Genomic DNA, 27,342 nt, shown 5'->3' with positions numbered 1-27,342 from the left:
CTGCAGTTGATCTGCCAAAGAGTAGTGGTAAAAATGTCGATCTTCCAAGCCTCCTTGTATTTTTGGGTTTTGTATAGATGCCATTTTTATTTATGGTGTCTTGTTTTTCCAGTAGAAACTTGAGATGATTCAGTCAAGAGAACTGAACCAGTTCATTGCAGGGTGAGTTGGAATCACTGAAGTATCAACATTTTGACTCATGAAATTCTGCCCATAACGGGCAGTGGTAAGGTCATCCAACATTGGAGGTCATCATATACTGTTTGGCATTTCTGCCTGGTCCCATTGTGAGGTTAGTCTATTGGCTGAAGGTGTGCTGTAAAGAATCTTGATCCAGTTTTATAAATGACTCTCCCAAGCCTTCTCTCTAATGAAATTAACAGGAAATCCCAGTTCACCATCTCAAATGCTTTTTCTGCATGTAGAGTTACTGCGGAGGTCTTTTGTAGAGATGAATAGTAGGGTTTAATATTTTTCCCGAAAATGACATGAATCAAATCCCGGGAAATGACGAGCCATTTCCCGGGAATCCCGGGAAAAAGTTTATTTATTTTTTTATTTTAATTAGGCCTTCTGTAGCCTGTGTCGGCCTTAACCTATTCTGATATTGTAGAGGTAGCTTTCCAGCTATGTCCTGTTATGCCCAGTAGGGGGTAACGTCGGCTTGATTAACGCAATAAAACCTACATCTCGGCATTCGAGTGCTCGAGCTATGCGGTGTTGTATCGTTCCTCAACACTCCCTTAACAAATATAATTCGAATATTCCTCCATTGTACATGGAATTATACCAAGATATTTTACAACTGCTGGTGCAAAACAATACGGTTCATCTCCACAGCATTGATAAAGGCTCAGCCACGCTGTCGTGGCGACATCTGTTGCGCTATATCTCCACCAGTGGAACGCTGTAATAGTCATTGAAAAGTTAACTACCGTACTACACTATAATATGGCATAACACAGGGCCTTGAGTAATGCACCACGACTTGGTCATTGCCATTCTGGCAACAACAAATTTATAACACTGTGTCTGAGGGTTAAAGTAGGTTCGCTGTGAATCGTCTATTGAAAAACTGGCCAATCATTATAGCCTAAAAAATATACATTTTACTCAACTCCATTTTAAAAGCGAAATATGTTAAAGCAATCTATTTCATGATAATTTCTTCACCCATTAGGCCCGTATCCTAATTCATGATTGTTAGTAAGCGGCTGCAAACGAGGAAAAGAAACACTCGAAGTTAAACAGATATTTCTTTATTGTTCAGGGCAGGCATATTTTATAGGCTATATAATGCAATATAACAATATATAATAATATGAAATTATATAATACAAAATACCTTAGGGTAAACACATTGCCTACGATTTCAACAAATTAAAGAGGAAAAAAGTACAACTGTGTAATACCTCTATTAAAACGCTTGAGATGAAGGCTGAAGCCTTAAACGGAGGCTGAACGTGCCTGAAATGAAGAGTAATGCTTTTCGCATTAAACGAACCCTTCTCTCAATATTTCCTTAAATTTAACATTCTGAAGCTTTCTTTTCTTTCTGAAAGTCAAATCGACGCGCGCGACTTTTTTCCCGGTTTCCCGTCTAACGTTTCCCGGGAAACGGGAAATTGTTCTGATCGCATTTCCCGGGAATCCCGGATCCCGGGATTAAACCCTAATGAATAGTGAATTAAACAGTCTGCATGTACAGCTTGATCTGGGTGCATTATGGATTCCATGACTTTTCCATTCTATACTTAGAATTTTTAAGTTTACACTGATGATAGAGATGGGACAATACCTTGAAGGTGGGGTTGGATCTTTATTGAGCGAAATCATATCTGTGTTCATGCTTGGCGGAAGTAATGATTTTTGTTTTGTTTTGATTATTATTCTGGAGAAGAGTGGAGATAATATGGACCAGAAATGCTTACAGAACTCAGCTGGGAAACCATCAGGCAAAAAAACTGAGAGCAGTAGGAAACTCATTTGGTGCTGGCGATTAATTAAGCATGAAAATTTGATTTTCACTGAGATGGGGCAATTCAATACTGTTAAGAAAGAAGTTGATATCTTCTTGGCTTGGGTTTATTTCTGATGAGTCCGTAAACACTTTATTTCTTCATATAAATGTGTAGGCTTCCCTGCTGAGCCTGTAATGGTAATGGCGATATTTGTTCTTTCTTTATTCTATTTAATTTGGTTTACCAATTATTTACCTGATTTATTTCTGTGGCACATTTTGTTACATTTTGTTGTCTCTGTCTATGTAAAAAAAAATTGCTTGAGTATATTTCCTTAATTTGTTCTCAGTTTTGACTGCTGAGTTTGCACTATTTAAAAAAAAAAAAAAAAAAATTTTTCCCAATTCAGCTTCTTGTTTCTTGTCTTTTTTATGCACTGAAGATGAGATTATTCTCACTCCTAATGCTGCTTTTCTGTTTCCCACAAGAGTTGGAGATGTCCTTGGAGAGTCATTTATTTCTGGGAAGGATGCCCACTCACCTCTAATAAAACTGTTGAATTCTTGATTCAAAAAGAAAAGTTGAAATGTCATCTAGAGGTCTGTTTCTCGGGACTAGTTATATTCCATTTAAATGTTACTAATAGTGATGGGATGGATCCTTTGCTCTAAAATATCTGAAATAGTTGAATTACTTGTATGAAAGTAATCGATGCAAGAGTAGGACTGATGAGCTGGTGAGAAAAATGAATATTCTTTAATGTTTGGATATTGTAGTCATCAACTGTTGCCAAGATGAAGTTCACTCATGAACTGTTTAACTTTTCCTGTGGATTTGCTGGATACACTGGTCACTTGAATTGTTGGATCTATCAGTTGATGGATCAATAATTATGATAAATCACCACCCATAATGACTAGATGGTATGAAAGATCTGAAACTAATCCATTATTAAGTTATAGTTCTTCATATGCAGCCTGTAAAATATGCTGGTTTCCTTTACTCAAGCATTTCCAACTCTTTGTATGTTGATTTCTACGTCCCTCTGACTCCTGTAGTTTCTTTTTCCCTCCAGCATGTGTACAAACAGACCAAGCAGACTTCTTCTTCCTGATGGATGACTCAGGGAGCATCGAAAATAACGATTTCTATGACATGCAGAAGTTCATCATTGAGTTTCTTCATACCTTCCGCATTGGGCCACAACATGTTCGCATGGGTCTGGTGAAGTATTCAGATTCACCTTCTCTGCAGTTTGACCTAACAGAGCACTCAGATGCTAAGAAAATGGAAAAAGCTGTGGAGGGAATACATCACCAAGGAGGTGGGACACAAACAGGAAGAGCACTGTCATCCATGAAAGTACATTTTAAGAATCCAAAGAACAGTCGTGGCTACACAGTCCCAGAGTACCTGATTGTCATCACTGACGGAGAATCCCAAGATGAAGTTAAAATTCCTGCAGAAGAATTAAGGGCACTGGGTGTCATCACCTACGCCATCGGGGTGAAAGGCTCTAACGACACACAGCTGACTGAGATTGCCGGGGATCCAAAGAGAAAATTTTTCGTCAGTAATTTTGATGCCTTGAAATCCATCAAAGACAGCATCATCAGAGACATCTGTTCTGAGGAAGGTAAGTAAAACTAGATGAAACTTTGATTTAAACCTCACACCTAACACACAGAAGCAATGGGGGAAAACAAACACACTTTCTGGAGTGTGATTCTGTGGCCATCAGTGGATGTAGAGGATGTGTTGTGTTCATGGAACACATCCTTAAAATTATAATAAAGTGAGATCCTTCTCACTCCTGCCCGTGTTTGTGGTTCTGTTTTTAAAATAAATTGAAGCAGCACCTGTGCAGGTAGTCAGTTTCTCTTTAATTTGATTTCTTTTGTGCTCATTTGAAGCAAGTCATCTATTTACCTATATTTTAAGTTAAAGACCTGAAATATTACTGAGAAAAAAGCTGAACTGGATTCAGTCATCATCTATGAGGGAGGGGCAGCTATCTACCTCTACCAAATGGGTGGTGAGGGGAAAGGAAAATGGAAAGAAACCTGGATCACAGTATTCCACTTACTTTTAGAGGACTCCAGTCTGCAGATTCACATCTCTGAAAGCAGGAATGTCGGGGTTAATCCACATCAGTTAACACTAAAGGTGAATCCTGCTATTTTATTAGGTTCACACTAATAAGCTACACATCTACCCACAGAACTGGAGTTACATCTGGAAATTACTATTCATGTTAGCCCGTGAAGCTAGCTGACTTTATATAAGAATACCTCACCTGAACTAACATTAGTATCTAATGTTGATGGATAGCTAAATAAAATATAGCAGTCCTTCCTGTTGTTTCTGCTTATCCAAAGATCTCCCTCTCCTGGCCACCTCCTCCAGCTCATCTGAAGTGTTCCCAGGCCAGCTGAGAGGTGTAGTCTCTCCAGCAGGTCCTCGGTCTGCCATGCGGCCTCCTACCAGTAGTACATGCAAGCAAACTGATGCATTCTGATAAACTTATAATTAATCCATTAAAAATACATAGGTGTGGGTGCTGGTTTGTGGAAGCTGCCATGTTGCCCTGCCATCTTGAATACAGTCACCAAAATGGACCTCACCGCTCCACCTACTTCCATTTTATGTTTTGTGTTTGTTTGTTTTGGGGGTTTTGGGCCTCAGAAAAGTATTGGCAGGTGTCCTGCTCCTGTAAATGAAACAGGTAGCAATTTAAGATGTACCACCAGCTATAGTTTGGGACATCTGTCGCCCAGGCCACCACACAAGCCATCACACAGGCTACCACAGCGCAGGGGGGAGGATTAAAAGAAAGAGGAGGGAAAAGGAAAGGGAGATCTGAGAAGCCAAGCTGGCATTTTATGTAGAGACCATCACATACATAATACACCAAGGCAGAGGAGAAGAGAACTCAGAGGCATTTGTGTGCTGTGGAGGCAAATTTGAATTCATGTCTGCACCTTCAGACTCAAGATGTGAAGCATCATGCCTATGATTTATCATCTGAGATGGGGTCACGTTCACCAAGGAAGTGAAAATGCAAAGGGAGAAGTCAACACCACAAGCATCTCGATAAAATGTCATCTTCTTCCTCTTCACCTCAAGCCTCATCTGCTGAACTAAATTCAGGGCACTGTTGCCAACTCCTAAGTAACGAAAGTAGCTATTGGTTGTTCTAAAAGTCGCTAGAAGTCGCTATATGACGTCATCATCTAATTTGCATAATTGGTCATTTGCATGTAGTTGCAATAGAGGCTGTAAGAGAGAGGAATAACATCTTTGGAGAGACAAAACGTGGAGAAAAAAAACACCCTAAATATGTTTAGAACTACTAGGGCTGGGCAATATGGACCAAAAATAATATTTTGATATTTTTTAGCTGAATGGCGATATACGATATATATCTCTATATTTTTTCTTCCCTAAAGGTCTAAATAAAAAGGCACTTCTGTGTCAAAGCTACATGTTCCAAATGTCACACAAGCACTTTTATTAACATTCAGCTGTAGATGAGGAATTACTCAAAAATAAACTACTGGCATATTTAAATAATAATGCTCTTCAAATAAATTACTGCCTTTTTCCTCCATAACAAAAGACTCACAGCTGTGCTATTAAAATGTAAAGAGAAAAGATGCAGAGCAAAAACAGCAAAAGGCTGATTTATTCTTTAAAAACCCAGCCTTCTTCCTGTGTGTACTCCTGTACAGCTAGTACTCTGTGCAAATAAAACATGTAAACAGACTGAATGAACAAAATTCCCTCCTTCAGTCAGCAGGGTGATAGCCAACTCAATATGTGCGCTGATGTGTCACAGCAAAGGGCCCACTCGCTCATTGCGGTGTGACCGTATCCGCCTGATGCCGGCTGCATCAGGACACAAAACAGACCCACTTCCATTATTAAAGTCACGTGACTCACTGTACAAACCAATAGCCAGGTACAATTGTGGACCAGGCGAAGCTGAAGCATATGAACGTATGCAGTATGAAGTTTGTATGAACACAAAACATTTCGACAGCGGAGGATTTCAGGGTTCCAAAACTCTCCAAACTAGAAAAAGTCACTAAATTTGTTGCTAGTTGCTTTTTTTTGGGGGGGGGGGGGGGCATTAGAGGGGTCTCAAAAACCACTAAATCTAGGGACAAAGTTGCTAAGTTGGCAACACTGAGTCAGGCCTCTAACATATGGAAATGACCCATTAACATAAACATACCTATTTATGCCCAGTATTGTTGCAATTACTTATTGTCAGCAGATCAGACATGCGACCCTCCCGTCCCCAGACAGCTGATAAGGAGCCGGTGAAACAACAACAGCTAGTTAGAAGCGCACATTATGTCAGCTAATGTTAGGATCAAGTGTCCTAAAAATCATGCTTTTCCTCTGGTAAACTGATTGATTTCATTCTCACATCGTGTGAGAGGTTATTCACTAAGCATCAGAGTTCAACAATGTTAGATCCTCCTCATAGACAGTTTCACTAACGCTGGCTAACAGCAGCTAACAGAGGCAGCACCGAAAAGTTCAGGATAACGTTCACAAAGTTTTGCAGCCTCCTCCACATTAAATAGACGTGGACACCAGCTTAGGTAAACAGCAGACACCCTGCACTCAGTACAGATTAATTGCTGCCAAAGTTATTTGTCCTACAGCGACCACCGTAGCTATCGTTATGCACTTGAATTTGGAGGGGTAAGAAAACAGAACTCAGTTGATTGCTGACATTTAGCAGTGATATTTTACAGACTGTAACATTAAACTCTGTGGAAGCTCCATCCTTTTCCAGTTGAGAGCCATGGCCTCAGACTTGGAGGTCCTAATTCGCATTCCTACTGCAATATGTATTTCCATTCATAAAGTATCTGCCCAGAAACACTGACATCCAATATTATCATCCTTGTCTAAGCAAAAGTTGCAACCTACACAACTATAAAGTGTAAATGTATTTCTGCTTAGATCTTTTGAAAAGAGGCCAGAATGAGGATAAAATTTGAAAGAACGAGTGAGGAGGGAGCAGGTAAACTTTCACATGCTCACAACTAGGCTAGGTAGGTCCAGCAGTTAACTGGGAAAACTACACTTCTATTTATTTGTTCTTCATCCACAGCTTGCAAAGACATACCAAGCGACATAATTTTCTTAACTGACAGCTCTGAGAGCATCTCTGAGAAGGACTTTCAGAAGATGAAAGATTTCATGACATCTGTTATTAGCAAGTCCATTGTTGGGCAGAATGAGGTGCACATTGGTGTTATGCAGTACAGCAGCAGTCCATACCTGGAGTTTGACCTCACGCAACACTACAACCAGAGCAGAATACTGAACGCCATCGATAAAATGGAGCAGATAAAGGAAGGCACTCGCACCGGCAGGGCCATCACTGAGGTTTCCCAGTATTTTGATGCTGCCAGAGGAGGACGTCCTGAGATAAAGCAGTTTTTGGTAGTTATAACAGATGGTGCATCCCAAGATGAAGTCAAAGGCCCAGCTGATGCTCTGAGGGCTAAAGGAGTGGTGATCTATGCCATTGGAGTGTATCAGGCAAACAGGAAGCAGCTGCTGGAGATCAGCGGTTCATCAGAAAGGGTCTTTATTGAGAATGCCTTTGATGCACTGAAGGAACTAGATAGCCAGCTGGCCTTGAAGTTCTGTGATCCACAGAGAGGTAAGAGTTCAACTGTTTAAAAAGTACTTTCATTAATGAAATGAGGAGTTTGTAGAGGTTTTAAGCCATTCAGTAAATGATCTCAAAAATCACGTTTTAACAAATTAAACCCATTCATGCCCGTGCCTAAGGACTGATAAAATATAATAAAATTGGCAAAATAAAAGTAATTCTTTAGCATTAAAGAACCTTAAATGATAAAGATTTTCTGTGGTTGTGGTAAAATATTCTTAATTTATCTGATTCGTTGGTTTATTTTTTTCTATTTTATCATGACAAATAATAGCTCTTTCCTCTCTGTCTTTGCTAACCTTGGCTCCTTCTTCTTTATCCAGATTGTAAAAAGACAGAAAAAGCTGATATAATTTTTCTGGTGGACGGTTCTACAAGCATAGATGATGACGAGTTCAAAAGCATGCAAACATTTATGGCCTCAGTAGTGGACCAGAGCACAGTTGGTGAGGATCTGACCCGTTTCGGGGTCATTCTCTACTCTAACACAGCCAAATCCAGCTTTACTCTAAAAGAAATGAACTCCAAAGGAAAAGTTCTTGAAGCAGTAAAAAAGTTGGAAGCACCAAAAGGAGACACCTACACAGGTGCTGCCTTGAAATACTCCCTGGACTTCTTTAATGCTCAACATGGCGGTCGGAGAGAACTCAAGGTGCATCAGATTCTCATGGTGATCACAGATGGAGAAGCGACCGACCCTCATGGACTGAAAGCAGAATCTGATGCACTGCGGGAAAATGGGATCACAGTCATCAGCATCGGAGTGATGGACGCAAAAAGGGAGGAGCTGGACACCATGGCTGGTGGCGACACATCCAAAGTTTTCTTTGTGGATAATTTTAAGGAGTTAGAAACTCTGTACAAGGAAGTTTCTCCTGTCATCTGCAATACCACTAAGTCAGGTAAGAGGCATCAAAATGTGTCTCTCATCTTCAAAACTCTGACCTGACCCATTAACTCTTTTTATTTGGTCAGCGCATTTCTAGCGATCCTCAATAAAGATGCACTTCATGATTGAATATGTATGATTTTGTGTCGACGTGCCGCAACCTGACACTTCAGAAATGTAGCTACATCACTGCACTATAGACCAACACTGTGATTCAACATAGTCGTAGGATGTCATACAAACACATAAAGCCATAAAACACTAAATAAATAAATACTACTAAATAAATATGTCATTTCTTTTAAAAACAAATTGTGAAATTTAATGAGCTATTAACTATTTAGATCATAATATTAATGTTAATGCTATAGTTGGTAATCTGTGAGTGTGGTATCTATCATAACGTTGTTTAAGTAGTTCTGTCAGGCTGCATATTTAGGCAGGCACAATATTTAGTCGTGGACACACACACTCAGACACTTGTCAGGGGTCTGAGTGTGTGTGTGTCCACAATTATACTTTTTTCTAGTCTACTTGGATTCTGCTTGAAGGATGCAGAGTTTCTACTTCGTGAGAGTTGCGTTCACCATCAGGTGACAAAAATGTGCATTAAACTCACCCAAGTGGATCCTCACATACTCACAGATACATCAAAATGTTTTTGTTTGGGAATTTATCTTAGTTAAAGTTACTGTTGTTCAGCATTTTTTTTTAATTCCAACTCCATAAAGCTCACCTCAAGTGCAGCTGATGAACACAGTAACACAAATGGTAACACAACCAAAAAAGGTTTATTATTAAATAGCCGGTGTTTTATTACAATGTATTACATCCTGTCTATCCTCTGAAGGAAAATTGGCATTAGCATTGGCAGAAAAGAAAAGAAGAAAAAAAAAGAAATCCACAAAGAAAACTGCATATCTGGCAGCACCGGTGGTTAGTACTGTTGCCTCACAGCAAGAAGGTTCTGGGTTTAATCCTGCCAGCCTGCTTGGGTATTTCTGTCTGTGACATGCATGTAAGGTTAACTGGCAATTCTAAATTGACCACAAATGTGAATGTGAGAGTGAATGGATGTTTGACTGTTTGTGATGAGCTGGTGACCTGTCCATCTCGTGCCAGCTATTATTGTTAAAGTTGTTAATTTTCTCTGGTCCCTAAATAGACTGAGAATTTCAGAAATGACACAATTACCAAAAATAAAATAAAACAAAAAAAAAATCATTAAATTTTTGGATGGTTGAAATAATAAAGGCTTAACTGTGCTATACAGTGATCATTTCTCAGCACAGTTGTTTGTTATTAATAAGGACAAATGTCTTCCTCTATTCTTTGGCAGATTGTGATCAGACAGACTTGGTCTTCCTGCTCGATTACTCGAGCAGCATCACCCCAGGAGATCATAAAATTATGATAAACTTCACAGCAGATGTGGTGAACACCTTTGAAGTTAGTGAAAAGTTTGTGCGTGTCGGACTTGCACAGTTCAGTGATAATCCTCAAGATGAATTTTACCTTAAAAAGTACTACAACAAGGAGGCCATGATCAGACACATCCGTAACTTGGAACATAATGGTGGAGACACCTATATTGGAAAGGCTTTGAGTCATATCAGGAAATACTTTGATGAATCAGGGGGAGGACGCAGAGGAGTTCCCAAGACCCTGGTGTTGGTAACAGATGGTGATTCTCATGATGATGTGGAAGATGCGGCAAAACAGCTCAGGGATATGGGGGTTTCAATACTTGCCATCGCTGTTGGTGACATCTATTACCTACAGCTCCTGCAGATCACTGGCACACCAGAGAAGGTGTTTGAAGTCCAGAACTTCAATAGCTTGGGAAATATTAAGAGAAAGATCATCGATGATATCTGCATTTCTCAACCTCCTGAAGTTGGTAAGTTGGAAAAAGGAGATGCACTTCCTTACTAATTTCTTAGTCAAATGAGGAAAATATTGGACTAATTGCTTAAATAAAAGAACAATCGCAAAGAGAAGTTCTGTTTATAACATTAGCCACTTTTTGACCAAAAAGGTACCTACTGGGTCAATGTCCCAACACCTACATCCATTCCAAGTTTTTTTATTGTGTGCACTCAATCCACTTATGGTAAAAGCGACGTAACAGCTTTTTTTCCTCTCTATTGCTCCATGTGTGGTGGATGAACTTGATCAGAGCTGTGGCACAGCTAATTTGTGGATTGTAGAATTGTATATAGTGTTATTGGGGGGGGGGGGGGGGGGGGGGGGGTGTTAAAGCCAGTTGTCAGTGCAACAATGTGCTGCAATTTCAGACTTAGTTACAATACCTGCTCCATAGGAGGAATCAAAAAAGACCTCCAAAACTGAGTTTGAACAATGACAGTGGTTCCAGTTCTGGCAGAGGACTATGAAGACGTTCTGCCACGCTGAAAGCGCCTATGATGATTTTGTCATGTGTTGCTGGGACTAGAACATTAGTAGTGCACATGCTAGCACCAGCACCATTACCCTTGTAGGCTAATGCTGATTGGTTAACCATCTTGTGAAATAATCATTCACCTACCGTGTTGAAGAGCTACTTTGTCTCTTTATCTGGCTACTGCTCTTTTCCATATGTTCCTTTCTGTCTTTAACTATCATGTGGTAAATTCACATTTCCCTATGCTTCAGATTGCAGCATTGACATCGCAGTAGGATTCGATATTACTGACAGAAATGGACTCGCTGAGATCAGTGGCCACATTCCCCACCTGGAGGAGATTGTCCATTACATTTCATCAGTGAACGACTTGTGCTGTGTTGAAAGCACCCCAGTCCAGACCAAAATCGCCTTCCATTTGGTAGATCACGATGGAAGCGCATTGTACGACACAAACTTTGAAGCTGTCAATAAGGATGTATTGAAGAAAGTATTGACCTTGGGGTTGTCGCAACCTACCTACTTTAACTCTGCCCTGTTGAACTTCTTCAAGGACAGGTTCAAAGCCAAGTCTACAGCTAATGTCAAGGTGAGGCATGTTTAAACTTTCAGAATCTTTGAGTTTTCATCAGGAAATTGTATTAGGGTGGGAAATGCTTAGTTATTATGTGGCTACACTCGATGCTTTAGCTTACTAAAGCTTTAGTCACACAGGTCTAGAGACCAGTTGACCATCATTTGGTAACCAAGGGGTCACAAGGGGAAAATGTGTCATCCCTGACCAGTTGTGAATGCTTTGCTGTAGGTTGTGGTCAGTCACTATAAAATCAGTTGTTAAAGCCCCACTCATGCTGGCCTAGAGACCAGTCAGTGACCTGTGGCAACCACCGGGTTACAAGTAAGAACTCTGGATTCTGCAACCGGTTGGTGAGTGGTTTCTGGAGGTTGTTGGCAGTTACTAGTGCAAAAATGGTTGCAAAGAGGTATTTCTTTGGTTTCTAGCAGATTGCTGTAGTTGCCAATCATTTCCACAGAATTGTCTGCAAATACTTGCAAACTACTCAGCAAGCAAGAGTGAAATTGTGAAAAAGTGCAACACAATCTGGAAATGGAGACTGTTTGCATTTAAAGTTGCACTTTTTGAAATCTGTTGTTTGTGATGGTAAGGCACAGCTAGTTTGCATCACATTTTTTCAAGTATCATGCAGCTTGGAGATCAAAATGGTGAGTGTTTGCAGACATGTCAGCGTTGGTGGCACGGCAATCTGCTAGTGACCACAGTAATCTCATGGAGGTCTTTGGTGCAGCACTCTTTTTGTGACTGATTTCATCCAGCAATAGCCAACAATTTGAGCAACCATTCGGACCCAGTTGGGGACTGCATATTTCTCCCTACCAACCAGAGGTTTCTGGGAGGTCACCGATGAGTCTCTAGGCATGTGTGACTGAGGTCTAATATACAACTATTTGTTAGCATGATAAAATTTATTATCTAATAAAAATGTAAACTGCGCTGCTGCTGTTTTTCTGGTGTTTGGCCACAGATTGAAACTATTAGCTGGTGATGTTGCAAGATGAAAAGTCAAGGCTCTACATAAAAGATGGACGTGGCCTTGGATATTTGCCACCACCAAGAACCAATCTGCTTTAAAATTAAACATCCTAAATTTGGAATAAAATAAATGATTTTGGTTCTTTTACATAGGCTGGTTTAGCACTGAAGGTTGCCTTTTGACATAAAGTCATCCATATCAAACTGTCTGATACGATTCTCCATCAGGTGCTGCTGATCTTCTCTGATGGTCTCAATGAAGATGCGATGAAACTGGAACATGAATCTGAGCTGCTGCAAAAGTCTGGTACAAACTGGCAGTTACTTTCCAGTTCCTCTTCATTCATTCGATTCCTCGCTTCCAACTTTTCCATTCTGTCTTCTTTAGTTTGCCTTTGCTCATTATGTAATTCTTTTGTTCTTATATTTAAAGCTTTACTACTTTTTTCTGTTTTTTCCAACTTTCCTGCAGACCTCACATACTTAGAATATTAAGAGCCCATTGAAGAGCAATTATTTCTTACTTCATAGTAGGCAGTTATTGCTTAATTACTGGTGGTGATGGTGGCATACATATGGAACTGTATGAATTTTTTCAGATATGGAACAGTACTGACAGAAATGGTCAACACTCAGTTACTGGTAGCTGACATAGACATAGGTGTCTTACTGGACGTTTAACCAGGGGTTTAGGATTTATGTCTTATGTTTGTCCGAAAACATGTAAACACACCAGAATATGGCATAATTTTGGCCCATCTTTGAATAGAATCAGAGCATTTGTATTGGTTAAAAAGAGCAAGAGGTAAAGATTGCTATTGGACTCTTGACTTGGCCTAAAAAAACATTTTAACTTTTTAAATTAGTTTTCTTTAGGCTGTAACAGAGACCTGCTGTGTTGGAAAGTACTAATAGTGAAATATACATGATTCATTTTCCAATGTCCTGCACAAGGACTTCACAGCAGTCCTTTTGCCTGCTTTCTAAATATAAATCAATCATAAAGCAAATTTTTAGGATTAAACATGTTTGGAGGGTGAACTGCTTTAAGCAGTTACAGCCTGTATCACAACTTTTAAATACTTTCTTCCTCTACTGTCATATGTAGTACTATGTGATATAAGGTTTTACTTCAAGATTACAGTCCAGAACTGATGTCCAGTTTCATATGACTTTCTGTAAACGCCAGTGGTGTTTGTTTGTTTGTTTGTTTGTTTGTTTGTTTGTTTGTTTGTTTGTTTGTTTGTTTGTTTTGGACATACACTGTGTTTGTGGAGAAACATATGGAGCCATTCTGTTCCAGTCTGTTGCTCTGATTGCCTGCAGGAGTCAACGCTCTGATAGCCGTGGCTCTGAAGGGTGCCGACCCCACTCAGCTGCAGATGGTGGAGTTTGGTCGCGGGTTCGGATACTTGCAACCTCTCAGAATCAGCATGCTGAACATCGGCAGCTCTCTCCTCCAACAGATTGTAAGTGGGTCAGGTTACTCCTGAGCAAAGTCTATTTGTACCTTTTCTAGCTGGCAAATTAAGAGATTTTTCTTTTATCTTGCTGTAGATGAGTTAAGGGATTAGAAATGAGTGCAGTCCATGATATTTTCATATGATGTATCTGATTTGCAGTGTAGCATCTTTGCTCTAATGGCCAATAGAAAAGATAGGGGTCACAACATTTCAAAATTCCTGTTGAATCTTTTCAAAGTAAAAGCCATTAAGAGCATTACATGTTGCTTTGCACAAATTTTTACTCTCCTATTTTGAAAAATTTGTTAGATCTTCATCCTACAATATGAAGCTCATTTGTTGTGAATTGGTGCTATATAAATAAAAATTGAACTGAGGAAAAAAACTTGGTGACATCATAGCTGGACATGGCTGTAGGTCTCTAGACATCGCAGGAGTCCTCAAATTTTCAATACTGAATGTTAGTGCTCGCCATCTACCTGTCGGTCATTAGAGGCCACACCCCTAATAACTAAGCTTTAATACAAACAGGTGAGCTACAAAACAGTTTCTGTGTCAGGCTGTAAACGTGCTTATTTCTGCTGTAAAGTTGGACATTTTAACATGGGAGTCTATGGAGTCACTGCTGGCGCCTCTGCTGGACTGCAGAGGAACTGCAGGTTTAGGTACCCATGGCTGTTTGTGGCTGGTTATTATATAGTAATGATATTGGAAGTTTATATTTGCTCTTTGATTCTGCAGAGCACTGTGGCCGATCGGGAATGTTGCAACGTGAATTGCAAATGTTCAGGACACGAAGGCATCCAAGGTCCTCCAGGAACACCGGGAGAAAAGGTGAGTGTAAAACACAAACCTTTTTTTTTGATGTGAGGACTGTTTGGCACAGCGTACCAGCAACAGAGAGGCTCTGTAATCCTTATTGCTCATGCTGTTCAGATGCAGATTCATACAGACATTAAGTGGTCACAGTGACTTTATCCTGACCCTTCTGAACATTTCTGTGGATGTTTCTGCATTTGTGTGTTATAAACAGGGTGAGCCTGGAGAGAGGGGCCAGCCGGGTTTCCCAGGAGATGAGGGAGTCATGGTGTGTGCCTCTTTATTCAGTTCATCCAAATCAATTTCATACCATCTTTGGTCACGATGAGAGAGAGAGAGAGTTGGCTAAAAGAAAACTTAAGATAGAGGTGGAAAGATGTGCTTGCTCTCCTCAGCTTCCTTTTTCTTGTTGCAGGGCGATCGAGGGCCTCCTGGACCGAGTGGACCTCAGGGGATCGAGGGCTGTCCTGGAGCCAGAGGACAGAAGGTACAGTACATTTCAGTATCATGGAGAGGAGACAGGCAGTCCTGAAAATTGATTAATTATTACATAAACAGGCACTGAAATTTTTGTTGTGTTTGTGATGCAGCTCTGAGCTGCACTGCGAGGAAAAGGTGGCATTGAACATATGATATACAACATTCATTTTAATTCTGATTAACACAGACCATGTTTAATTTACAGTTATTATAGTTTTAAAACAGCTTTTCCAAACAGGGAAGAATTAATCTACTGCTGTAGTCACTGATAAGGATAAGCAGATGCAGTTAATGCAGATCTGGTTTGGTTTTCATGTTAAACTGCAGGAAGTTACTGTCTTTAATTTCAGTTTGTTTGTCGACATGAAAATAATTGATTATAAAAATCACACAAACAAATCTGACATTTAATCTAACACAAATTCTTAAAAGTTTCTGTAAAGCCAGGCTGAAAAATAAATGTTTACAATATTCATATACATGAGTGCATTAACCTTTCGGATGCCGGTGACAGTAAATCCTGCTGTTTGTATCTGCAGGGCTACCGAGGGGTCTCAGGCAGCAGGGTGAGTGACTGCGGTCTGCATGAGGCGCTGCATTTACTGAAGAATGTTTGGACGAGCAAATCTTGATGTTTAGATGAAGCAGTGAGATGTGACAGCTGATTCTCCTTCAATGCTGCAGGGCGAGAACGGAGAGGATGGACTGGATGGAGTAGATGGAGAGCAGGTACGAACAGTCTGTATAGTGATTATATGAACTGAAGCCATTCAATTCAATTCGATTTTATTTATATAGCGTCAAATCACAACAAACAGTCGCCTCAAGGCGCTTTGTATTGTGGGTAAAGACCCTACAATAATACAGAGAAAACCAACAATCAAAACGACCCCCTATGAGCAGCACTTGGTGACAGTGGAAAGGAAAATCTCCCTTTTAACAGGAAGAAACCTCCAGCAGAACCAGGCTCAGGGAGGGGGGGTCATCTGCTGTGACTGGTTGGGGCTGAGGGGAGAGAAAAAAGACATGCTGTGGAAGAGAGCCAGAGATTAATAACAATGAATGATTAAATGCAGAGTGGAGTATAAACAAAGTAAATAAGGTGAATGAAAAGAAACAGTGCATTATGGGAGCCCCCCAGCAGCCTAGGCCTATAGCAGCATGTATAAGGGAGGGTTCAGGGTCACCTGACCCAGCCCTAACTATGGGCTTGATCAAAAAGGAAAGTTTTAAGCCTAATCTTAAAGCCATATGTAATGTTTTGCTTTATAAACACCATGAACCCTCATACTGTGACTCGCTCTGTCATTCAGTTGGCTTCAGGCAAAACCCGCTCATGCACACAGACTCATTCTTAATTTGAAGACTTCAGCTCTTTTCCATCTCTGTGCTTTCTTCTCTCAGCTTGAGCAGCTTTGCTTGATTCACAGTTGCAGAGCTTCCTGATTTTTCTGATACTGGTTCTTTACGCAGCCTCTCATCCTCCTTCTGAAACCAGCTGATTTACCTCCTGTCTCTCTCTCTCTCATTCATATTTATATATTTATATATATATATATGAGAGACAGAGAGGTCAGCATTTTAAAAGCATTTTAATTTTTTTTGGTCTGGTTTATAAATGAATTGATTTCTTAAAATATTTATTTTCAACTCGGGGTCTATGGTCAACAAGAAGACTCTTTATATGGAATACAAAGAATTAATAAAACATTATGTTACAGTTAATTAATTAGATTAATAATCTGAATGCAAATATGCATCTGTAGGATAAACAATGAATGAATAAATGTAAAAATGTTAATGATTTATGTTTCTTGCTCTCATATTTGCACATATTTTCTTGTTCTTTCTGTACTATGGAACTTTTCTTGCATAATAAACTCCAATAATGTGTTAAAATGGATGTAAAATGCTGTAGTCAGAAAATCTAATTTCCTGTCTCACATCACTGTGGGAGCAGGAAAGCAGGTAAAGGTGGAGGTGAGGTGGAGACACCATGAAGAGCAGGAGATGATCTGTGCTTCTGAATTTGTCTGCAGGGCGAGACGGGACTGGATGGACTGAAAGGAGAGCGAGGAGACCCCGGAAACCCAGTAAACACGAAAACACTGAAAGCTCTGAATCTTTTCCTGGATTCTGGTTCATCAGCTCTGATCTTTGTTACGTTATGAAATCATTTGCATGTTTCATTTTCACTGTTGTCTCTGCAGAGAATCTTTGTGTCATTTCTGTGTTTTTAATTGTGGTATTTTTTTGCAAGTAAGCGGTTTGCTTTCAGCTCACAAAAGTGAAGCTCTGAGATGTTGACCTCTGACCTCGGGTAAGGTGATTGACATGTAATTCTCAGGGTATCCCGGGAACCAGCGGCGAGCCGGGGCTGAAAGGACAGCGGGGACTGAGAGGAGATCCGGTGAGTTTCAGTGATTTCAGAAAAGTCAACAGTTGAAAGTGTTTTCTTCCTCGCGCTCCTCCTCCTCCTCCTCCTCCTCCTCCTCCTCCTCTTTGTTCAGGCAGTGATGCAGCAAGCATTAATTTTGAATTACATGCCAGACTGTAAATATTTGAACAGTTACACATGTTCTGTTCTCCGGGCTCTGTCTGACCTCAGATGATGAATGCTACACTGAAGTGGGAAACCTCTACATTAGAACAGAATGGGGTCCATCTTATTTTCTCTAAGGGCCTCACTGAGAAACAGAATTGCACATGAAATGTAAAACTCACGTCCCAAACGGCCTTTTCTCAGAGTTTGGACAACCTAAAACCCTCAACCAGCCAACAAAGAGTCACTCACACCATTTTGAAACCATAACAGTGGATTCTGAATTCAGTTTAAATCACTAGAATCTGTTTTAAATGCATGAATATGACAGCAACTGGCAGAGCGTGACACTTAATAACTTTATTTTTTTATTTGAGTGAAAGCACTGAAGTCTGTCCTGCCTCTCTGCAGTCAGAGACAAACGTCTCCACTTTGGTCTCACCTGTCCAAAGCACAGCTGCTATCTTCTTTTTAGAAAGAAGAGGTTTCCTTCCATCCATTTTCTTCCACTTATCCCATCAGGGTGTTTTTTCCTTTTGGGGGGGGGGGGGCTTTCCCAGCTATCATAGAGCGAGACCTGGCAACCTGTTCAGGGTGAACCCTGGAGGGCTAACACATAGAGACAGATAACATTTGTATCTATGGGCAGTTTAAAATCACCAGTTAAACTAACACCAAGGCCAGCTCATGGATTCAGACCAGGACCATCTTGCTGTGAGGCAACATCACTAACCACCACACCACTTTTTCTAATTGTGCTGTCATGAACTTTAACCTTTAACAGCTGAGGCCTGTGGAGTATGGGATGGAGCTCTCGGGCTTTTGCAGTTTCACTGAGCGTTGCACGATCTGAGTTTGGGGGGAATTTGCTTGGACGTTGATGGCCAGAGAGCCCTGTGTAAACATTTTAGCATGACTGTATATGTAGACCAGGCTCTCTCTAAATAACACTTAAATGCCTTTATTCACATTCCATGTTCAAGTTTAACCTAAAGAACACAAATTCAGATGCCTGAGGAAAATTTACTGAGAACTTAAAGTGATATGTGCACTTTGAGCGTGACATCTTTCACAAACGCAGTGGTTCCATTTCTTTCGTTCTTTCTTTCGTTCTTTCTTTCGTTCATTCTTTCGTTCTTTCTTTCGTTCTCTTTCTTTCTTTCACCAATTTCATCCATTTTCATAAGAAGTTTGATGAAGTAACAATCTGAAAAATTATGATTTATAATACTTATAATTCAGGTCTGCTGGTTACGTCAGTTCATGCAACAATTCAGTTAAAAATATTGTTTTAAAGCTCTTTAATCACAGCTTGATTGCTTCAGAGTCCTTTGTGGTGGTTTACAGAGACAAAAACACTGTCTCACTGTCAGTTGTACTCTTTCAGACTGACTAAGCAGAAATGTCTAATTTGTGGCTTTATTAACTCTGAATATTCACTGAGAACCTGAGAACCATAAAACACTGGATACTGACAAATTTTTAAAACATACGCTTGGACAGAGTTCTCAGGAAAATCCTTTTGTGACCCGTAGAGAAAAGTACTAAACAAACTGTCCCAAGAAAGCGGGTTGACCCCCCCCCCCCACCCCCACCCCCACCCTTCCTGCCCCACCCACCATCAGTTTTCCTTTTGGCAGAGCTCGCAGTATCTCAGTATCAACCATTAAATGTCTTTAATGTAAATTAAAAATGTAATATCAGCTCTTTCTTCTATTAGAAAGCCCAACAGCTGGGAAACAGCTGGAAGGTCCACTTCAGGAACACAAACAGTAACTCTGGATGTGTGTTTTTGTCTGACAGGGCACCCCAGGTGTCGACAACACCAGCCCAGGACCCAAAGGAGACCCCGGCAGCCCAGGGAGACCAGTAAGGAACAGCTATTCTCTGTATCTAGCAAAGAGTCAAACAAATCCCCACGCCAGCCTGAATAAGTGGTTTGGATGGATGGATGGATCAATGGATGGATGGATGGATCAATGGATGGATGGATCAATGGATGGATGGATGGATGGAAGGAGTACTAATCACAATGTGTTTTAATCCACAGGGTGATCCTGGTCAAGATGGATATGGAGGTGACAGTGGAACTGGTGGAAACCTGGTGAGACTGTTGGCTTTAATTAAAAGGTTCATTTTAAGTAGTGAAAAAAGCAAACTGCTTCTACATGTATTGATTAAAACGACCACAATATTTTTTTCTCTTGTGCAGGGTCCTAATGGGAGAAGAGGCCCCAGTGGTGAGAAGGTAGGAGAAGATATCAGTCAACATTAAAGCCATGTTTTTACAGTGTATCTGTGATTATACACAGATATCTGACTCTCATTTTGCAGGGGTCACCAGGTGATAAAGGAACCCGAGGACCTTCAGGTATTCCAGGTCCCGCCGGTCCACAGGTGAGAGTTAAGCTCTGTGTCTGTCAGGACTGAATGCCCACTCTCACTGGTTCCACATTCCTAATCTTGTCCCTGTGGATATTATAGTCTTCTGTCTTTAACCACGTTTTTGCTCTTCTTGTAAAAATTTGCCTGTTTCCATCAAGGGGCAAACACTGAAAGGCTTGTGTAAACCAGCTGCACTCATTCAACCCTTTGGTATTGTTTTTGGCTGAGTTGGGAGAACTGACCAAGGACCATGAATGATGGGGTCGGTTTCACTCCGATTACAGTGTTGTGAAAGTTGTATTTGGAAGATGGAGGTGGGGCTTGGCTGATATCGAAAGTTCCAGAGAAATTCACTGGAGCTGTTTTGAAAAGAGTCATCTGTCTCTGAAACTTGGAACAAAGACCATGAAATGCCACTTCTGCTTAATGTTATTGTTATGGGTTACTCTCTTATTTATCTCTCGTGTTTTCATGCTCTTTCCTATCTTTAGAGTCTCATTTTGCAGTTAGGACCATATGTTTTTGGACAAAGAAACAGTTTTCTGCATTTTTCCCTCTGTACAGCACCGCAGTGAATTTTAAATCAAACAATCAAAGTGCAGACTTTTAGCTTTAATTCACGTGGAGCTGGATCACTGGTGTTAATGGATGATGTGGCTGCTGGTAGAAGCAGCAGGAGGAGCTGGAAGTGTACAGGACAGTACTCTCTGCTCACATTCAGACAACTGCTGCAAACTGATCAGACCCAGCTTCACAGAGCAGATGATAATGAGCCAGCAGTGCCTGGAATCCCTGAACACTTAATACAAAAGCTTTGATAAACCCCTTGAATTAATGCTGAAAGGCTGCACTTCAGTCACATTTTGATGACTTGATTGTGGTGAAGGCAGAGGATGCAAAATTACAAAAGCGTCATTGTCCAAAAATGTACGGACCCAACATTATGTATTTAACACTTTTTGTGAAGCACGTTCTGGTTTAGAAAGATGCTTCATAAATCATAAATAATTACAATAAATAATTACAAGAATAGACACTGAGTTAGGCATTAATAATCACTAGCCATCAAACTGTGGTGACCCTGCAGGGAGGCAGAGGGAACGGTGGGGCACGTGGACCCAAAGGAACGCCTGGATTCCCCGGACCTCAGGTGAGTGCATCCCCTCAGCTGTGACTGATAAGCTGATTTTGACTGATGCTGTGGCTCATTGTGGCCCCTTATGAGTATTTCTAATGCAGTGAACATTATTTTGTATGAGAAAAATACAAACTTCATGTGTAAGTCAAAAAGATTTACTTTATTTTTTCCAAAAATTATGAAATTCTTGAAAGTTAGCATGAATCTTATGAGTCTTTTAAGAATTCCATTCCCTTCAAATGCAAATGTTTTCATTTTCTATTTATTTTCTATTTTTATGGTGCACAGAGTTCATACCTGTTCTGATGTATCAGAAATAAGTATTGTCAATAATCATGATATAAACAGTATTACTGACCTTTGTATGATATGAATAAACAGTCACAGTTCTGCTCCTCCTGCAGGGTGAACATGGATTAGTTGGAGACCCGGGGCCACCTGGAAGTCGTGGCCCTAATGGACAGAAGGTGTGTGACATCACTTCCTGTGAAATGCCAGAGATTGAGCTCTGATAGTATTTTGATAGACGTGAAAAGGATTTGTGCTATCTGGAGCATTCCCTGTATGCAAAATTCCCAGTTCAATATCACACATATTAACCCTTTAGTACAGACTCTGGTTGCAGGACCAGAACAAAATAGCAGTGCTTGTTTCTGAAATATTGTAGATTCACACTTGTGCTTCACATAGAATATAAAAGGGATCACGATAATAGGTAATATAATTGTGATTATGTAACTGGGTCTGTCAGTCAGTGTGATCTCAGAGACAGTATTACTTAATTCACTTCCAAATCTGATATCTTTCTGAACTGCAGCTCTGTTCTCTGCAGGATTTTGTTTTTACTATAAGCTTGATCAAAAAGAAAAGTTTTAAGCCTAATCTTAAAAATAGAGAGGGTGTCTGTCTCCTGAATCCAAGCTGGAAGCTGGTTCCACAGAAGAGGCGCCTGAAAGCTGAAGGCTCTGCCTCCCATTCTACTCTTAAGTATCCGAGGAACCACAAGTAAGCCAGCAGTCTGAGAGTGAAGTGCTCTGTTGGGGTGATATGGGACTATGAGGTCTTTGAGATAAGATGGGGCCTGATTATTCAAGACCTTGTAGGTGAGGTGAAGGAATTTAAATTCTATTCTAGATTTAACAGGGAGCCAATGAAGAGAAGCCAATATGGGAGAAATCCCAAATAAGTTTAGCCAAAGGAATGAGAGCTGCTCCATCCAAAGTGGGATGCCCGTAACTGGATCCTAGTAAAATCCAGTTTTCCCCAGAAATCTTCTCAAAAATAAATTCACAAGGTTTGGGTGATGGAAGTTTTCTTTTTGTTGTTGTTGTTGAAGGGCCAACCAGGAGATCCAGGTGTAAAGGGTGATTCTGGATCACAGGGACCTAGAGGAATGCCGGTAGGGAGCTGAACATGTACAAAGTTTATATATATTTATGATGAACTCTATATCTTACATATGCACTTCTTCTATATCTGTCTGTGTTCAGGGTCTGGATGGCAGAGACGGATTTGGACCCACAGGACCCAAAGGCGCTAAAGTAGAGCCACTCTTTACAACTTAACAAAGTCAAAGAAAATATGAATGATTGGTTGTTTCAGACTTAGATTATGAAACTGTTGTTGGTGATACGGTTGGTGTTAAAGGTTGTTTATGGGTGGCTGCATTTAAAATAGATATTCACTACTTAAAGACTTCAGAAAATATAAAATCAGTTTGAATCGGTTAAACTGATACATAATGCCACTGTTTTCACCCTTTTTACACATACAGATCTCACAGCTGTGTCACTATTCACACTGTCAGAAATTTAGGCTGCTATGATCTATGTCTAGCATCCAGCTAGCCATCGTCTTGTACTTATCCAAAGTCATGTTGTTGTGGCAGGAGGCTAAACAGCGTATTCCAGATGCCCTTCTCCCCAACAATACTTTCTAGTTGGGACATGTATTCCCAGGCCCAGAAAACCTCCAAAGGGAAGTACCTAGGAGGCATCCTAAACAAATACCTGGATCAACTCCATTGGCTCCTTCCAACACAAAGGGAGAGCAGTTCTACTCAAACATCCCACCAGATGTCTGAGCCTCTCAGCATATCTCTAAGGCTGTGCCCAGCCCCCCAACAGAGGACACCAATTTCTGCCACATGTAATTGTGACTGTACTCGTATGACCATAGGTGAGAGCTGGAACATAGATGGACTTGTAAATTAAAAGCTTTGCCTTTCACAACTGTTCCTCTGAGTCTTCAGCCTCTACCTCCTCTACAGAGACAGACTGTTCCTCAAAGCGCTCTTTCCACCCCCCTAACAATATCAGCACTCCTGGCTGGCAGTTCTCCCTGACTGAACACGGCTGTAGCTAAGCCCTGCTTTCCTTACCCAAGTCAGTGAATGGCTTGGAAGAACTTCCTTGAGGCCAGATGAAAGTTCTCCACCTTGAACTCCTCCCCCACCTTTTGCTTTTGCAGCTGCCATACACTGCAGCCCTTTCAGTCCTTCAAAACCCATTACATGCTTCTGGAGACTCTCAGGCTACCGATACCAGAAAGTCACCATCAGTCTCTCTAGCAAGTCCTTAGGTTGAACATGAACTTATACACAGCCCATTCAGTCTCTATGTCAATAATAATAATAATAATAATAATAGGCAGCACGGTGGTTAGCACTGTTGCCTCACAGCAAGATGGTCCTGGTTCGAATCTACGTTGTTCTGGACCTTTCTGTATGGAGTTTGCATGTTCTCCCTGTGCTTGTGTGGGTTTTCTCCAGGTCCAAAGACATGCAGTTAGTTGGGTTAGGTTAATTCAGGCTGTTCCTGGCCAAACCTCATAACTGTTGATGACAGTTTGTTGAGAAGTGCTCAGGTCTGCCTCTCCCCAGCCGCCTCCTCCAGCTCATCTGGTGGTACACTAAAGTCAGCTGAGAGAGATAATCTCTCCAACATGTCCATAAACATTATAAACAGGATCATGACAAAGGGCAGCCCCGGTGAACTGCAGGCCTCACCAGGAACAAGTCAGAATTACTGCTGACAATGTGGACCGAGCTCTCGCTATGGTCGTACAGGCACCAGATGGCCTGTAACAACATCCCAGCAGTCCCAGTGCACCCCAAACAGGATGCTCAGACAGATGTGGGCGATTGCTTCTCCGAGTCCACAAAACACATGCAGACCTAAACATGTGGTTGAACATGTTGGCATTGTGAAATCATTGCTTTTTCCTTTCTCTGTGCAGGGAGATCCTGGTTTTCCTGGTTACCCTGGTTTACCGGTGAGTCCATCCAGAGATCTCTTGAGGCTACCCAACATTACATCAATGACAAGAAGAGCAAGAAGCTTGTTTCAGTCCAAAGTGGTTGAGTCACAGCTTGGTTTTGTTTGTTTTTTCTTGTGTTTAGGGTGAGGAAGGTCTGCAGGGACCCAAGGGGTATCCAGGACCCAAAGGGAACCAAGGTCGAGGGGTGAGGTTTGTACTATTTAAAAATTTTCTTTGTTAAACCAAAACTTTTCATTCAACTGTAATTTGTGTGGGATTGATACAGGGGAACTCAGGTGTGTCAGGAGAATCAGGTGTGTCTGGAGATCCAGGACATCCAGGACACAAAGTGAGTTCAAACTTCATCACCTTTTGAAAACACAAACACTGATTCAGACTCATAATCACACAAGCTGTGATGGTAGCTTCACACCACTGGCTCCACGGTACACCCCATCTCCACAGAAATGGTGTCAGCACTTTACTTAAGACCACTTCAGTCAATTAAATTTCCACAAAAATAGATGGCTCTGACAGCGCAGTATAACCCTGCTGGGGTCAAACCTGGAGCCAATGACACTGGCTAATGCAGAGGCAGGGGCGTCCATTTGAGCAGGAAGGGGAAACGGTTCACTGCTGTTAAAGAAGCAGTCTTCATCATTACTGGAAGCTATAATTGTGACTGGAAATATAATTTCATTAGTTGTCCATTATTAATATGTCTACATTTCCCCCTCTAGGGTCCAAAAGGTCATCCTGGAGGCAGCTCTATGACGGTAAATTCACCTGAAATTTACCACACCTGCCAACATCAACAGAAAGATGAAATATATTCATGTAGAACATTTTTCTGTTGTCTCAGGAGTGCCAGCTGATCAACTACATCAGAGACAACTGTGGTAAATACTGATGATTCAAATCTGTTTATAAACCTGAGATAGAGTTAATGACCATGTAATGGTCAGACTTTTGTTTTATAAAGCATGGAGACTAAAATAAACTTTTATGTTTGTCTGAAAATCCATCTGAAAACAAACTGCAGACTATGAGCGCACTGATAAGTGAATATTTTCTCCTTCACAGTTTGTTCACATGGTATGTATGTCTCCATTTTATGAGCCAAAACAAACAGGGTGAGTACAGAGCAAAGATGTCCTCCTGACAGTGAGATCATCAGCTCAAGATTAAGATTTCATCTTAAACCTTGTTTGGACAGAGGGCTCCGAGCCTTTTTGTGCTGCTTGTATTATTTTACTGAAAGTCCAGCTAACAGAAGTATTTTAATTGGTTAACACCAATACTAGGATTGTCCTGGCTGTGGAGTTTGACAATTATTTCACAGAAAAAGAAGACAAATCAGTTCTGTGTGAATCTTTTAATTGGCCTGAACATTTTGTCTGAACACACCTCAGTCGTTTCACTTCAGCTTTTCCTGATGTTACCTCCTCCAGGTCAGTCAGAGTGTCCGGCCTACCCCACTGAGCTGGTGTTCGGCCTGGACATGTCTGTTGATGTGACCCCGGCGGCCTTCGAGAGGCAGCGCTCCGCCCTCCTCTACCTGCTGGAGGACATCAGCATCGCTGAGAGCAACTGTCCGCGTGGTGCTCGCATCGCTGTGGTGGCATACAACACCTACACCAAGTACCTGATCCGCTTCCAGGAGCATCATCACAAGACTCAGCTACTGGAAGCTGTGAGGGGCATCGCCCTGGAGAGGACATCCAACAAACGCCAGCTGGGTGCCACCATGCGCTTTGTGGGTCAGAACATCTTCAAACGAGTCCGAGCAGGGTTCATGGTGAGGAAGGTGGCCGTCTTTTTCACCAATGGGCCGTCCAGTGACAACAGTGACATACTTGCTGCCATTATGGAGTACCGGGCTCTTAACATTGTCCCAGCAGTCATCTCCCTGAAGAACGCTCCCGAGATTGGTCGTGCAATAGAGGTAAGTTTGATTTAACAGACGATAAACTGAAAATCATTTAAGCTGAAGTTTTTCATCTGAGATTAACAAAGTGAAAGAAGCAGTGAAACTGTTGGCTGGAAAGACACATCTGGACTTGGACTCTTTCCCCTAATCCACAAAAATCCCCCCTCTGAACACTCCCTGAACTTAGGAGAACACTGTTCAGATTTAAGTCATTGCCTCCCACCCTGTGCACTCTGCCTTCACACAGGGAAGAAGTACAGTCAGCACATATAGACTGAGAAGGTCTTTTGTCCCCCAGGCAATTAGACTGGAGGGAACTGGGGAGGGAGGGGTCAGAGGAGTGTGTGGGAAGTTAACTGGAAGAGGGAATAGAAAAATGCAGCAGAAGCATATGGCTCCGATGGACCTTAAGGATGGGAGAGACAGTAATGAGTATATTCTTAATTAATATAAATGTACTTATTTGATTTATTTTCTACATTTTAAAGAGTGAATGTTTTGTTTTGTGTGTGTTTGAGAGCAGCCGACCACCACAGATGAATTTCCTTCATGATTAATAAAGTTTAAACAACAAAGAATAAATGAGCAAACCTCCTGGTTTCATAAAATCCTCAAGATGAACATTTTAGCAATCACCATCTTGGTGTTTTGACATGACCAGAGAGCATTTGGCCTTCAAACATATGAAACCATTCCAGCTTTACCTGCTCTTAGTCTCTCTGTTCACTTTCAATTACATTTACAGTCTGTTTCCAGAAATATGTGCACAACATCAAGAAACAGCTGCCATGCTGGGAAAATGATCTCATGCCTACATTAT

General features: G+C 41.1%; 1 protein-coding gene across 2 annotated transcripts in view; it reads left to right on the top strand.

The window, feature by feature from the left end:
- Window positions 1–27,342, top strand: part of LOC115794146 (collagen alpha-6(VI) chain-like) — a 52,896-nt gene that overhangs the window by 11,798 nt on the left and 13,756 nt on the right. For both annotated transcript variants that reach the window (XM_030749467.1, XM_030749466.1), the window contains exons 6-34: window positions 3,037–3,597; window positions 7,093–7,650; window positions 7,986–8,564; window positions 9,891–10,451; window positions 11,207–11,544; window positions 12,736–12,814; window positions 13,834–13,976; window positions 14,712–14,804; window positions 15,004–15,057; window positions 15,205–15,276; window positions 15,809–15,835; window positions 15,954–15,998; window positions 17,309–17,362; window positions 17,617–17,679; window positions 19,615–19,680; window positions 19,862–19,915; window positions 20,024–20,059; window positions 20,146–20,208; window positions 21,284–21,346; window positions 21,739–21,801; window positions 22,671–22,733; window positions 22,825–22,875; window positions 24,572–24,607; window positions 24,735–24,797; window positions 24,879–24,941; window positions 25,333–25,368; window positions 25,455–25,491; window positions 25,676–25,687; window positions 26,044–26,537. In XM_030749467.1, coding sequence (XP_030605327.1) covers window positions 3,037–3,597; window positions 7,093–7,650; window positions 7,986–8,564; window positions 9,891–10,451; window positions 11,207–11,544; window positions 12,736–12,814; window positions 13,834–13,976; window positions 14,712–14,804; window positions 15,004–15,057; window positions 15,205–15,276; window positions 15,809–15,835; window positions 15,954–15,998; window positions 17,309–17,362; window positions 17,617–17,679; window positions 19,615–19,680; window positions 19,862–19,915; window positions 20,024–20,059; window positions 20,146–20,208; window positions 21,284–21,346; window positions 21,739–21,801; window positions 22,671–22,733; window positions 22,825–22,875; window positions 24,572–24,607; window positions 24,735–24,797; window positions 24,879–24,941; window positions 25,333–25,368; window positions 25,455–25,491; window positions 25,676–25,687; window positions 26,044–26,537 — 4,427 coding nt within the window. The remainder of the gene's footprint in view (window positions 1–3,036; window positions 3,598–7,092; window positions 7,651–7,985; window positions 8,565–9,890; window positions 10,452–11,206; window positions 11,545–12,735; window positions 12,815–13,833; window positions 13,977–14,711; window positions 14,805–15,003; window positions 15,058–15,204; window positions 15,277–15,808; window positions 15,836–15,953; window positions 15,999–17,308; window positions 17,363–17,616; window positions 17,680–19,614; window positions 19,681–19,861; window positions 19,916–20,023; window positions 20,060–20,145; window positions 20,209–21,283; window positions 21,347–21,738; window positions 21,802–22,670; window positions 22,734–22,824; window positions 22,876–24,571; window positions 24,608–24,734; window positions 24,798–24,878; window positions 24,942–25,332; window positions 25,369–25,454; window positions 25,492–25,675; window positions 25,688–26,043; window positions 26,538–27,342) is intronic.

This window comes from Archocentrus centrarchus, chromosome 16 (genome assembly GCF_007364275.1).
Source record: "Archocentrus centrarchus isolate MPI-CPG fArcCen1 chromosome 16, fArcCen1, whole genome shotgun sequence".
NCBI lineage: Eukaryota > Metazoa > Chordata > Actinopteri > Cichliformes > Cichlidae > Archocentrus > Archocentrus centrarchus.
This window is presented reverse-complemented; position numbering and strand designations above follow the sequence as displayed.